The sequence below is a fragment of the Meleagris gallopavo genome, chromosome 1 (genome assembly GCF_905368555.1).
Source record: "Meleagris gallopavo chromosome 1, MGAL_WU_HG_1.1, whole genome shotgun sequence".
NCBI lineage: Eukaryota > Metazoa > Chordata > Aves > Galliformes > Phasianidae > Meleagris > Meleagris gallopavo.
The window spans coordinates 107,128,116-107,140,600 of record NC_139404.1 but is presented as its reverse complement, the minus strand read 5'-3'; the positions used below and the strand labels follow the sequence as shown (position 1 = coordinate 107,140,600).

Below are 12,485 nucleotides of genomic sequence, written 5' to 3'. Positions count from 1 at the left end.
TTTGCTCTCCTGAGTGGACTGCAGTCAGCGGGAGTTTTGCTTCCAGCACAAACTGTCTACAAAAGGGCATCTTTTGCTGAGCAACTTCCACTTTCTTATATCTTCCTTCTAAACATTTGAGAAACTTCCCACCTGGGGATAGACAGTGTTAGGCCAACAACCAGAAGCATTTTATTACCATGTGTCATCAAAATATCTGTTTTCAGATTAGAGAAAAAACTCATGAATGAAAGTAAGGGTAAAAACTGTACATACGACTTATTTTACAAATGCTGTTCAGGTGCTTATTGGGCTCTGGATGCAAACTACCAGAGTTATATGTATAAAAATATAGCAGAATCTTTGCTAAGGAGGTATGCATTTGTTTACATCAGGTTTCTTGGGATACAGCCCTCTATCTGTATTTCAGCTGGCCAGCCACTGTATCTATTCTTCTTACTGTCAGAGTGGTTTATCTGTTAAAAATAAAATAAAATAAATCAGTATTTGTCTTTACCAAATTAGTTTGTCAAACCTTATACAACATAAAAGAGAAACTGGGAAGCTGAGTGGTATGTTAGACATCTTATTCAACATAATGGGTGAAGATTCCACCCATTTCTCTTACACTCTGCCTAAGAAATCCAAAGATTCAAAGTCTCAGATCTAAAGCAAAGAATAATGACACATTAGAGAATTTGCTTTCCACAACTGAGGCAGATTCTACAGTTACCACAGATATCCCACAAGATCTGAACCTAAAGTTTACATCCAATACAGAGACAAATAAACTGAAAATAAAACGAACCTGACCTTTTCTCTTTCAATATCATCTGGAAGCTTGAAGCCTTTGGCAGTTATAAAAGCCCAGCTTGACCTGAACTTCATATTTTGTATTTCTTTACTTCCCAGAGCTTCTACTAACTTTTTGGCATTACTTTTCAACCTAAAAAAAAAAAAAAAAAGTGAAGAAAGAAAAAAAGTGAAAAAAAAGTATTAATAATATGAGAAAAAAGCTGAAAAAGAACACATTGGCTTTATAGTGAGGAGTGGCTGGTGGAACTGGGGTTGTTTACCACATTGCTCTCTACAAGTAACTGAAAGGAGATAAAGGAGATTGCTGTGAGATGGGTGCTGGTCTTTCCCCTCAGTTCATGAGCAATAGGACAGAAGGAAATGGCCTCAAGTTTTTATTAGGGGACACTCAGGTTGTACATCAGGAAGAAATTTTTCACAGAGAGGGCAGTCAAGCAATGGAGCAGGCTGACTAGGGAAGTGGTGTAGTCCCTATCTCTGAAGGCATTTAAGGGATATGTGGGTGTGGCACAAAGGGACACGGCTTAATGATAAGACTCATGAGGTCAGATTGATGGTTGGACTTAATGATCTTGAAGGTCTTTTCCAGTCTAGAATTCTATGGTTTACATTAGTAGGTCAGCAGAAGAAACAATGAGAAGTTAAAAACTTCCTAAGTGCTGTCTTAGTAGCATGCCATTAAACGTACAGACCAAAATTCTATCTTTGAATTCCTCTTCTTTACATCCCTGATGTTAATACCATCTGTATGTAATGATGCAGCAGAAAGAAATACATCTCAAACACTAAATTTGTAAAATTTGACTTTTTATCCCTTTTTAAATGTGGACAAAAGCTTCAAATGTTTACCAGCCAAATGATTAAGACTGTCCCTGTTTAATTATGGTATCATGACTTCAGACCAAAACAGCATAAGATTTGAAAGGACTTGAAGAATCAGGTTAAGATGTAAGAAGGAATGCAAGCTAGTTCTAATTAGAGCTGTGGATACCTTTTTAATAGAAGGCTGTGACACAGAGATAATAACACTGCCCTTTATGATGATAACCAGTGCTTTTAAACAAGCATGATGCTCTCCTTCTATCTTTGGAAGCATCAACATACATGACGTGGGCAAGCACTGAATGTATATATAATCAAAACTTTTAAGAGAGGAAATGACTATACAATGAAATAAATTACTCCTTTAAATCATTGTACTGTGACAACAGGCTATTTGTTGCTGTGTTTCTCAGCCTGTCATGAATAGTTTCCTTACCGGGCGCTTCCATCATCATGAGTAACCATGAAAAGCAGGGACCCTTGTGGTGCACTTTCAATGAAAGCCACCATCTCTTCTGAGTGGTCTGTTGAATTAATTACACAACTGATTACTCCCTCACACACACATGATCACATTCTACCTACTTTCCCTTGCATTCAACTTCTCACTTTCTGACCTTGCCTACTCGAAATGAGACCTATTTAGACAATCTTTCCATGCACAGGCACAGGACTTGCCTAATCCTTGAATTTGCAGAAAGCTGCCAGCTCTCACTGAAGACCAGAAGAGCAAAGGTTGATCTATAATTCTCAGTTGTAAAGAAAGATACTTCTGAACCTCTGAAAACAGGTAACATTTACCCACAAGTTGAGATTTTACCCTGCATAACACTCCACCAGCAGGCAAAACACAGAATAGTTTCAGAAGTCACTGATACTCTGTGCCTTTATTTTTGTGTGCTGACTACCATGCTAACTGTAGATCTAAGTAACACGCCCCACTGTACATCCATTTTCATTAAGTGGCAGCCTATCAGCAGCACTAAGATATTTATTTGTTCTGCAACTGCTAAGGCATACATTATTTTCTATAGAAAGTAAGTGTATTGTATGGCAGTAGCCTTGGAGACATTGCAGTCCATACACCGTATAAAAATCTGAAGCCCCATGTATAGACCAGTGTGATTTCTGTTCATGCAAGCAAGGTCATAAACATTCGTAAGTGGTGAAAGAATTGGCTGCAAGTGCCTCATAGCATTCTGTTTCTTCTTAGTAGGAAGTACAGTAACTAGTATCATCCTAAGTCTGGAAAATGTATTACAAGCTATTCTTAAAGTAGATCTTCTGTTTAGATACATACTAGTATAGAAAGACTAGCTTATTACTTATTATCATTTTGCAATTAGAATAGAATAGAACAAAATGTATCAGAAAAAAGATTTTGCTGAATAGATCTAGTATCTGGTAAGTGCTGTCCTTTCCCAGACTGAAATAATGGAGAAATAAAATAGCAACTAATCACAACAAACATTAACTAACTCAACCAACAGAAAAAAAAAACAAAAAACACATCTTTTCAGGCAAAAATTGTCAGAAGATCTGGCTATTGCATGTTTAAATAAATACAATTGCTGTTTGTTTCTAAGTGATCTTCTTCAACGAAGAAGAACAGTCACTTAGCAAGTAGGACAGATATTTTAATATGTTTTTATTGAACACTGAAACGTTAACAAAAGCTTTATTGCACTCTTTTCCCTACCTCCTTCCCACATGTCAAAGAAATTTGCCGATGTTAGCGCTCCTGTTTCATCTGTAAGAAAAGATTAAAAGTGCAAATATGAGCAAAAACGGTTACATTTAATCAGCACGCACAGCATTTTCAGCAAAAGTGAGGCATCTCTAAGTTTTGGTATTAATGTGCTTCCAATTTTTTGTTTAAATTTTTGAATTGGAAGAAATATAGAATAATGTAGATTTGAGATTGGGGGAAAACATTTTGTGTAGTCACTGCTTGTAGCTGCAGTCAGCTGAAAAAATTGTTCACAAATCACTTCTGTTACAACACAGACCTGCAAACTGTCAGAGAGAAATCACACTGGAAATAAACACATTCTTCTTTAAACAAAAGCCTGAATCCGAACATCACTAATGACTAAACCATCATTATTTTTGTTTTAAGGAAGAAGTTCAGTTTACCGTGCACATCCAAGTTTTTATACATACATATACTACACTAGGTCACAACGTACACATAGAAGTTGATTAAGCCTGATTCTATTTGAATGGCTCCATTCTGTGCAGTGTTTCAGATTCTTGTCTACAGTAATTGAGCCCAGCAACTCAAATAAAGTCATGCAGGTTCAGACAAGGCTAAAACCTTGCTCAACAATAACGAGACAAGAAAACTGGAACAAAAATGTTCTGTGATCAAAACCAACTTGTCAGTGCATCACTTGCTTCCTCTCCCCCACAATATTTAGCAATCATTTTTCTAAGGATCCATCATTGAATGCACTGCATTTCACCACCATACCTATTCATCTAAGTTAAAATGGTGCACGAGACCTGGAATAAACTACAGCATCAGCTTTCCAACAGCTTCTATTACAAGCACTTTAATATTAATCAAGCTTCAAGTTTGTCTTTCTGTCCACTGATCAATTCTAGAAAAGGAAATTGTACCTTGTGGTAGAACTGCAATTCTCAGTTACTGTACATCTTTTTATTTGCTTATACTGATAATGTACACATTTCTTTCATTTATCCAGAAGACTATTTCTCCCAAGCAGTAATTTGTCCTTCTTACATTTAACATGAATGAAGTTGCAATTTCCCCTTTGTTTCCATACTAGCTACTAAAAACACCCCAAACGTTTATTTTTTTAATCATCACAAAGATATGTCTCTAACATTTGTAATCTTACTTACAATTGACAACGGCTATGTTTATACCTCTTCCAACATTACCCTTTTCTTCACTTATAAGCCTGGAATTGAAAACAAGTGCTGTATCAGTAGATTTCATCCTGATTCTGATTCAGATTTACCAATGCTAAGTCACTTCTTGGTGTTCACACTTTTTCAGTTATCTAATTCAAGAGCTAGCAGTAAACAAGAGCTATGGCTTTAAAGTCTTGCATGTTATACCAGTCCATTTCCTTCAAAGATACTTAATGAGTTTTGCAAAATGAACCAGATGAAGAAAGTGCTTATACAAATCCATCCAGAAGGATAAAAAAGAAAAACATAACAAATTTGTGGGTTCATTTTTATGACAGTAAGCCATGTGGCTGTATCTATTTGAAAAATCACTTTAAGGATTCAAAGTCACTTTACTTGTCCAGTCTGAAAAATCAGGAACAAACCTGACTTTCAGAAGGTGCTGACCACTCAATAATATGTCCTGAACGACTAAAACTAAAAATCATAATTGAAACTAACAGCTGAAAACAGCTTATCTACAGGAACAAAGAAAATAACCTGAGATGTATGTATTAAAAAAAAATAATTAAATATTATCAGATATATTCTGATGGTTATCACCAATAAAACATCAAAAGTTTACAAGTCTTTCAATCTAGGTCTAAATGACCCAGCGAACATGCTTCTCAAGACCTTATATTACATCTACCTATCAATAAAAAAGTTGAGTCAGCCCAGGATATGAAAGAAAGCCAATCAAACAGACTGGATATTGAGCAAAGGCAGGTATACTACATAGAAACTACAGTGTCTGTGAGAAGAAAATACAACCTTCAGCAAAAACAATATAGACCCACACAGCAGCAATGTGCTATTCCAAAGGCAGAACACACAAGAAGAGGAGAAAAATTTAAAACAACTTTAAAAAACACATTTATAAGCATATATTCAAAGTCACTATCTCCAAGTTATTTTTAGCTCTTCTTCACTGTTGATAAGTCTCTGCTTTAGGCCAGAGTTCCATGGAAATTAATTGTCTCGGTTTGAATCATCACCATAAAGCTCACCAGAATGAAGCAGAGAAGAAACTGTATTTAAGATGGACTTCACATCATGCTGCAGAAAGAGTGCCATAAAAAGGAAAATAGGAACAGGAGGAAAAACTCACTTGTTCCTAAGAGACGTAGGGCATACTTATTAACACTGAAAAGGGAATATACAATGGCGACCTTTTTCTGCATGTACTTTACTGAAGAGGTCTTTTCTTTCCCTAGGAGCTTACTTGCTAGTGAACCAAAATGAAAGATCCTTCTTTATACTACAAAGTATTTACATATATAAAAAGTCAGTCTGGTACTTACAGCTCATCCTCAAAACAGATTTTAGCCAGCTTTTCTTTGCCACCACCACTAAGAATCCGATAGGCATAGCTCCCAGGTGAGCAGGGAGACCAGTGATCACACTTCTGCCTTCTGGGGAGTGGGGCTACAACAGCAAAGATGAGGAAGTCTTCCTGAGTGTTACATAAACAATTTCTACATGGAAAGAATCACTTAGTGTCAACACGTTAATACATAAGCTCACACTTTTATATACAGAGGCCAATACTGTCAGTTTTCCAGTATCGTGGCAATCTCACAGATTTGCCTGGGTTTTGGGTTATTGTTGGCTTTCAAACCACTGCTGGGAAGAAGAGCTAGCTTGCCTAGAGAAAAAAGTTCCATATACTCTTGATTCAATTCAGATCATACTATTTTGTACTATCTCCATTGAGAATAAACAAGGGCTATACGGATAAAGAATTCCTACAGATAGCTGTATTTTATTATTATTATATGTATATAATTATAATATATATTATATATATAATTATATATATATACAATATATATAATTGACTATTATAATTCTAAACTTTTTTCACTCAATAACAGTCATAGAATGAAAAAAATGTGTACATTAAGTCCATCAGATCAGAGGAAAAAAAGAAAAAGAGAGCCACATCACAGACTTTGGCTAGTGATTCAACCAGTTATGGAAACTCTAAAAAACACCTAAGATATAGCCAAAGCTTCAGCAGCAGCTTTGCAGATTGCTTATGCTTACATGCTAACAAACAAATAAGGTGTTATTAGATTACTAGTCAATTATTATTATTTGTACACTGGCAAATATAAGATGACATTACGTTTCTTCAAAATAGTGCATAAGAAGTAGTCCAGATTTGCACTAATTAAATGAATTCACTTTATTCAAACAACATCATTCTTATAATAGCTTGTAAGCTAACTAGAGGACAAAAGGTAATGGCCTTAAGTTACACCAGGGCAGGTTTAGGTTAGATATTTGGAAAAATTTATTCGTAGAAGGAGGAGTGAGGCAGTGGCACGGACTGCCCAGGGAGGTGGTGGAGTCACCGTCCCTGGAGGTGTTCAAGAGCCGTGAGGATGTGGCACTGAGGGACGTAGGCAGTGGGCACAGTGGGGGTGGACTGATGGTTGGATTAGGTGATCTTAGCGGTCTTTTCCATCCTTAGTGGTTTTATGACTGTAAGTCCTTTTTAATTTAACAAGTAAATAGAGAACATTAGATAAAAGGAAAAAAAAATACGACATACCCCTCAACACTGGTTTCTTTCCAATGTCTTGAAGATAAGCTATAGATGTTGACAGTGACTCTTGTGATACATGAGCAGCAAATACGTATCCCAAGTACCAAGCAAATGATGATGCCAACAAGAGCCCTGATAATTTCACAAAATCTGCCAAGAAAAAGAACACAGACATAAAGAGGTACCCATAGCAACACAAAAAATAATGCATTTTCTGTGGCACTGCTACAAAAATGGCTATTTTTTTCTACTACTGTGTTAACCTTGCCTTTGGTGATATGGTGACAGGGCATTGGTTGCACATTCACTGGTTGCACACTCATTGGTTGCACAATTCCTTTCATCTTGAAAACTTGATTCTTCGAGAAGAAAACCCACCCCCTCCTGTGCACCAGATCCCCTCAACCCATAGGTATGATACTACAAGGAGACATTAAGTTCAATTAAAAAATAAGTACCAGATATCATACATGACTAGGCAGGTTGTATACATTTACTGTTGTTTTTATGTGATATGCAGACACTAAAATAATGGTTTAAGCCACAGGTGTCCAACCTTTTGGACTACTTGGATCACACTGAGTGAAGAGGAATTGTCTCGGGCCACATATAAAATACATAAAATATAAGTAACAAAGCTCATTTTTTAATATATAGTTTTTAATGAAACAAACGAACAAAAAAAAGAGCAACGAAAACATAAAACTAGTAGGATATGTGACCTTTTGTGAAAATAACACATCAGTCTGGTTCTTGGCAGTCTTGAAATCTGTTCTCAAATTTATCGAAACAGACAGCAAAGCTGTGTATTTTTTGCTTTTTACAGGACTGTGTTTAGCCAGTGTATCAAAATGCATGCAATTATCTGCCATAATCTGTTAGCACACAATGCACCCTCCCCATGCCCTGATTTTGGCCCCAGCAGTATGGATCGCACATTGCTGTGAGGCTGTTGTGAGTGATGGGTGTGTGTCTGGGACCAGGCTGGGCCTCTCAGTGGGGCAAAGTCACCACTATGTCAGCATGGGGCAAGTGGCCAGCTGCAGTGCAGGCTGAGCTATGCTGTTGCAGCACAGTCATCCATATTCACCATGCTTTCCCTTCACACTGACTGGCACAGCCGAGGAGGGCTCAAAAACTCCCCTTTTGCAGGCCCAGCTGTGCACGGACCAAGTGACAGACATCACTGATGGGTCTTGCTGTGATCCCTAAGTCTGGCTGGTGAGCCTGCCAATCCCAGGTGGCAGGGTCCATCAGGATGAGCACACTGAAGATGCATTCCTTATTTAGAAGGGATACATTACCTAATTTATGATGTTAAACAGTGAAATATCACAGTGGGATTGGGAAACCCTGGCTTTTACAACCGTTACGACTTCTGTCCCTTCTCTGCTTATCCCCTCTGTAGAATAAGGTCAAATTCTTCACTCGTTCTCCTCAAGTCTTGCTTTGCAAGTCTTACCTCTTTCACATTGACTGCCTGACTTGTCTTCATCTGTTAGTGCAGAATGGACATGGTAGTACAATGGGCCCATTCTGGAGGCTCTGCTTACATTTATTCATGCCAAAAGGAAGTTTTGACATTTATCTTAAGAGTAGAACTTACTGCCTCAAGTTCAGTTTATAATACTACACAAAGAGATCTTCCCTCCTGCAAAGCTTTGACTTCTCTAGCCTCTATTCTCTATCAACTATTGCATGACATCATTCCCGTATCATACCTAAAAAAACCCCAACCAATACAAACATAAAAAATAACAAAACTCAACAGAAAAGTGGTAACACTAACTCTAAATATTACTAAGAAGAATCACAAACACACCCTATTCTTCATAACAGCAAGAGAACTAGGAAATCCTCTGAGTCAGAGGTGTCAGCTTAACATCTGGGCTGCAGTTGTACTTCAACCCTTGAATCTCAATGAGGAGGAATGCAGATCACTACGAACGTTTAAAGTTTTTCTATACATAAACCCAGTTTCTCATCTGTTTTATAAATAAAAACAAATAATAAGGACAGTACATCATCTTTTCAAGATACTGCTGGTCTGAGCTCTTAAAATGTTCTGTGCTGCTGTATTTAAGAGTTAAAGGATTATGATAGAGAAAGTTACATAACGTGAATCTTCAGAGAGAGAACACATTTTGCAATCTGCAACATTTGCAATCTTAGGCTAAGGCAATTCACAGAATCACAGAATGGTTTGAGTTGGCAGGGAGCTCAAAGCCCACCTGCCCCAACCCCTGCCATGGACAGGGCTGCCCCCCACCAGCTCAGGCTGCCCTGGCCTTGAATGCTACCAGGGATGGAGTCCAGAAAACTGTTGTAGAACATTGACAGTGAACTTCTGCCTTTGCCTCTGGAGATTCAGAAGCCAGTGGGGGAATGCGCTGAAGACATCTGTGGAGTCCACTGGGTCTTCACTTATTGAGGATACATATACCACACATAATATAAATTCCCCACACAGAAATGCATAAAAACCAGTATGCAGCTAAACCATACAGTCAAACTGAAGAGAACTTAAGACTTGCTACAAGCAGCACTCACAAAATGAGAAGCTGGGTCTATATTCACAGAAGCAAGGCTGCGCTCATGCTGAGTTGAAAGGTTGTGGTTCACCATGGCTGTCGCACTCAGCTGTGCGGGAACAGCATGCCACAGAGAGGCACTTGGCAGCTCCTATAGGTGACAGAGGCTTCCTCATGCCATCCTGCGACAGGCAGATACTGAGCTGAAGGGGCAGAGAGGCATAAGGAGGATGAAAACACGTGGAAAGATGAAGTAGTGATGGGGAAGGGCACGTCGGGAAGACCTCAGAAAAGACCTGTCCCATTTTCCAACAGCTCCGGTTCCTTTCTGCTCAGGTGCTCACTCGTACCTTGGCAGCAGCTTAAGCACAGCATACCTCTGTGCTTAGCTGACTTATAATACTCGCGCTGCCACACCTCGCTAACACATACCCGCTGCTCCAAGGCCGGCATTCAAGGGGGGGAAAAAAAAAAAAAAGATACCTAGAGGCTAGAGATTGAATTCTGCCGATCTGAAAAAACAAAACAAAACAAACAAACAAACAAACAAAAAAACCCTAATCCGGCCTGGATTCCCAGTACTGTGCTTCCCAGAGGCTCGTACCGCAGGCGGCTGACGGCCGGGAAAAGCTGCGCTCTGGGAGAACCAGAGGAACGCTGATGGGCTGCTACTCACAGTGCCGCCTCTGCCACATCGCTGGGACGGGGATGGGCCGCCCACCCCCTGCCCGCCGCCGTCCCCCGCCGCTGCTGCCGCTGCTGCCGCCGCTGCCGCTGCTGCCGCTGCTGCCGCTGCTGCCGCTGCTGCCGCTGCTGCCGCTGCTGCCGCTGCTGCCTCTGCTGCCGCTGCTGCCGCTGCTGCCGCTGCTGCCGCTGCTGCCGCTGCTGCCGCTGCTGCCGCTGCTGCCGCTGCTGCCGCTGCTCCTCCTCCTCTCTCCTCCTTTCTCCTCCGGCCGCGGGCACAGCTGACGCCCGCCTCGCCGGGCCGTCGGCAGAGTGGCGGAGCGGGCAGGGGAGCGGCCGGCTGTCCGCAATGCCCCGCCTTGGCACGGCCCCGCGCCGCACCCTGCTGCTCTGGGCCATTCGTTCACTCAGTGGGGAAAAGTGTAGGTGGTTTTCCTGGGCTGAGGAGCTGACCTTAAGCTAGCCTTGCTCCGGTCAGCAGGCATTCCCGTGGATGGTGATAGGTGCCGCCGCCATTTTCTGAGGGGGCTGCGTGGTCCTGCAATGGGGCTCGGTCCTGGCGATATGGAAGCCTCTCCTCTTGTCTCCTTGGCAGGGGCAGCGGTGGGCCCAATGCTGTGAGGGTCACGTCTGCTCTTGAGGGCAGGAGAGGACTGTGAAACAAACTGCCTTTTGAACTTGTAAAATAAAGCTGTAGCTCTAATCTAGAAAAGCCTCCAACAGCTCGATTGTTCAGTCTGGGGAAAAGACTGAGGGGGGACTTCATCACTCCCTACAACCACCTGAAAGGAGGCTGTGGTGAGGTGGGATTGGCCTCCCAGGTAGCAGGAATAGGACAAGAGGGAATGGCCTCAGGTTTTGCTGGGGAGATTCAGGTTGGATATTAGGAAATATTTCTTCTCAGCAAGAACAGTGCTGCATCTCAATCTCAAATCTCAAAATCTTTTTTTTTTTTTTTTTTTGAAGTCTTGGTTGAACCCAACTCAGAAAACGATATACAAGTAAGGGGTTTTACCTGGTGATGGTGTTGTCCAAAAAGCAGATGCATAACAACAGGTTAGTAATCACACACTCAGGAGAGACATTGCTTATTTAGTTCAGATTTGCGCTGATTTGTGTGCTGAGTAGTTCCCTACAAGTCAAACAGAACTATCCATGCTATATTTATACACAAAGCTTGAAAAGTCACTAGTTTTTCCATCTTCTTTACAATGATTGGTCAGTAAGTTACATACAGTTATAATATCACTAACAATCCTTTTGCAACTATGCATATTCAAGGGGCAAGTGGGAGTGATTATAATGATGGTACTTCAATTAAGGGTCTCTTAGTTTCCCAGTTTTCTTGCTGAATTAGCAATGCTCCTATAACATCCTGATTAATGTCTTCCTCAAGGCCTACTTGCTCCACGATGTTCTTGGTTGAAGGATATTTATCTGTTTAGGGATGATTAATTGCCCTTTGCTTGTCAGCTTAACCTATACGAAGAACATCTTCAGCTAGCTAAGTTTTTATAGCTTGTCTTCAACAATGGCATGGCTGTACATAGTTTGTTAGCTGACAGGACCTGTGCTGTGGCCAAAACCATGAGTAGGGCTTCACTGAGGCCTCCTTGCCCCTCCAGTGTGGCACAGATAGCCCTACCATGGGCACCAGGCCACCAGAGCAAGCTCTTGGTTCACCTTTTCCTACTGTGAGCTGTGCTGGTGCTAAAGACAAGGCATCACACTTGGATGTTCCCTTTCTGATGGGTAACTTGGTCAGTGCCTGGCTCTCATCACCTTGCTGAAAAAATGGACACCTCTTCTACTTCCAGTGTAGGGCAGCAGCAGGAATGTGAAACTATAGCACAGTGCTGGTGATGCTTGTTTTCTAATTAGGAGCATTGCCCAGCTGGAGCTGCACATCATGGGCTTGCTGGGTTTTTAATATTCTGTTTTCCAGTAGATTTTGTTAATGGGTGTTTGTCTTTAAAGTAAAAATAAGGAAGCCTTAAACCCCAAATGCTTCAATTAATGGTGGCATCAAAATGAAAAATTCTGCAGATTTTATTAAAACTGAAAATTCACTAGGACTTGGGATAATTTAACTTTGCAATCCATTTATTGTATGACAAGCAATGGGTCACGAATTTCACTGATAAAAATTTCAAGCCTTGAGGTGCTTTGTCACCACTGTG

The 12,485-nt window shown here is 40.5% G+C and overlaps 1 protein-coding gene across 4 annotated transcripts; it reads right to left on the bottom strand.

Annotated features, from left to right (window-relative positions):
* Positions 1-148: 148 nt before the first annotated feature.
* FAM3B (FAM3 metabolism regulating signaling molecule B) lies at positions 149-10,938 on the bottom strand. Of its 4 annotated transcripts, none has more exons than XM_085208812.1 (8): positions 10,298-10,897; positions 7,097-7,240; positions 5,841-6,014; positions 4,486-4,544; positions 3,317-3,367; positions 2,054-2,141; positions 788-925; positions 149-455 (listed from the first exon to the last, which is right to left on the bottom strand). In XM_085208812.1, exons 1-8 carry the CDS (start codon positions 10,702-10,704, stop codon positions 452-454), a joined length of 1,065 nt encoding a protein of 354 aa, XP_085064938.1. In that variant the 5' UTR covers positions 10,705-10,897; the 3' UTR covers positions 149-451. The 4 variants fall into 4 exon arrangements, with proteins under 4 accessions (XP_085064938.1, XP_085064932.1, XP_085064952.1 ...); XM_085208806.1 differs by having other exon boundaries at positions 793-925; positions 10,298-10,880; XM_085208826.1 differs by having other exon boundaries at positions 793-925; positions 5,841-5,964; positions 10,298-10,427.
* Between the last annotated feature and the right edge of the window lie 1,547 nt (positions 10,939-12,485).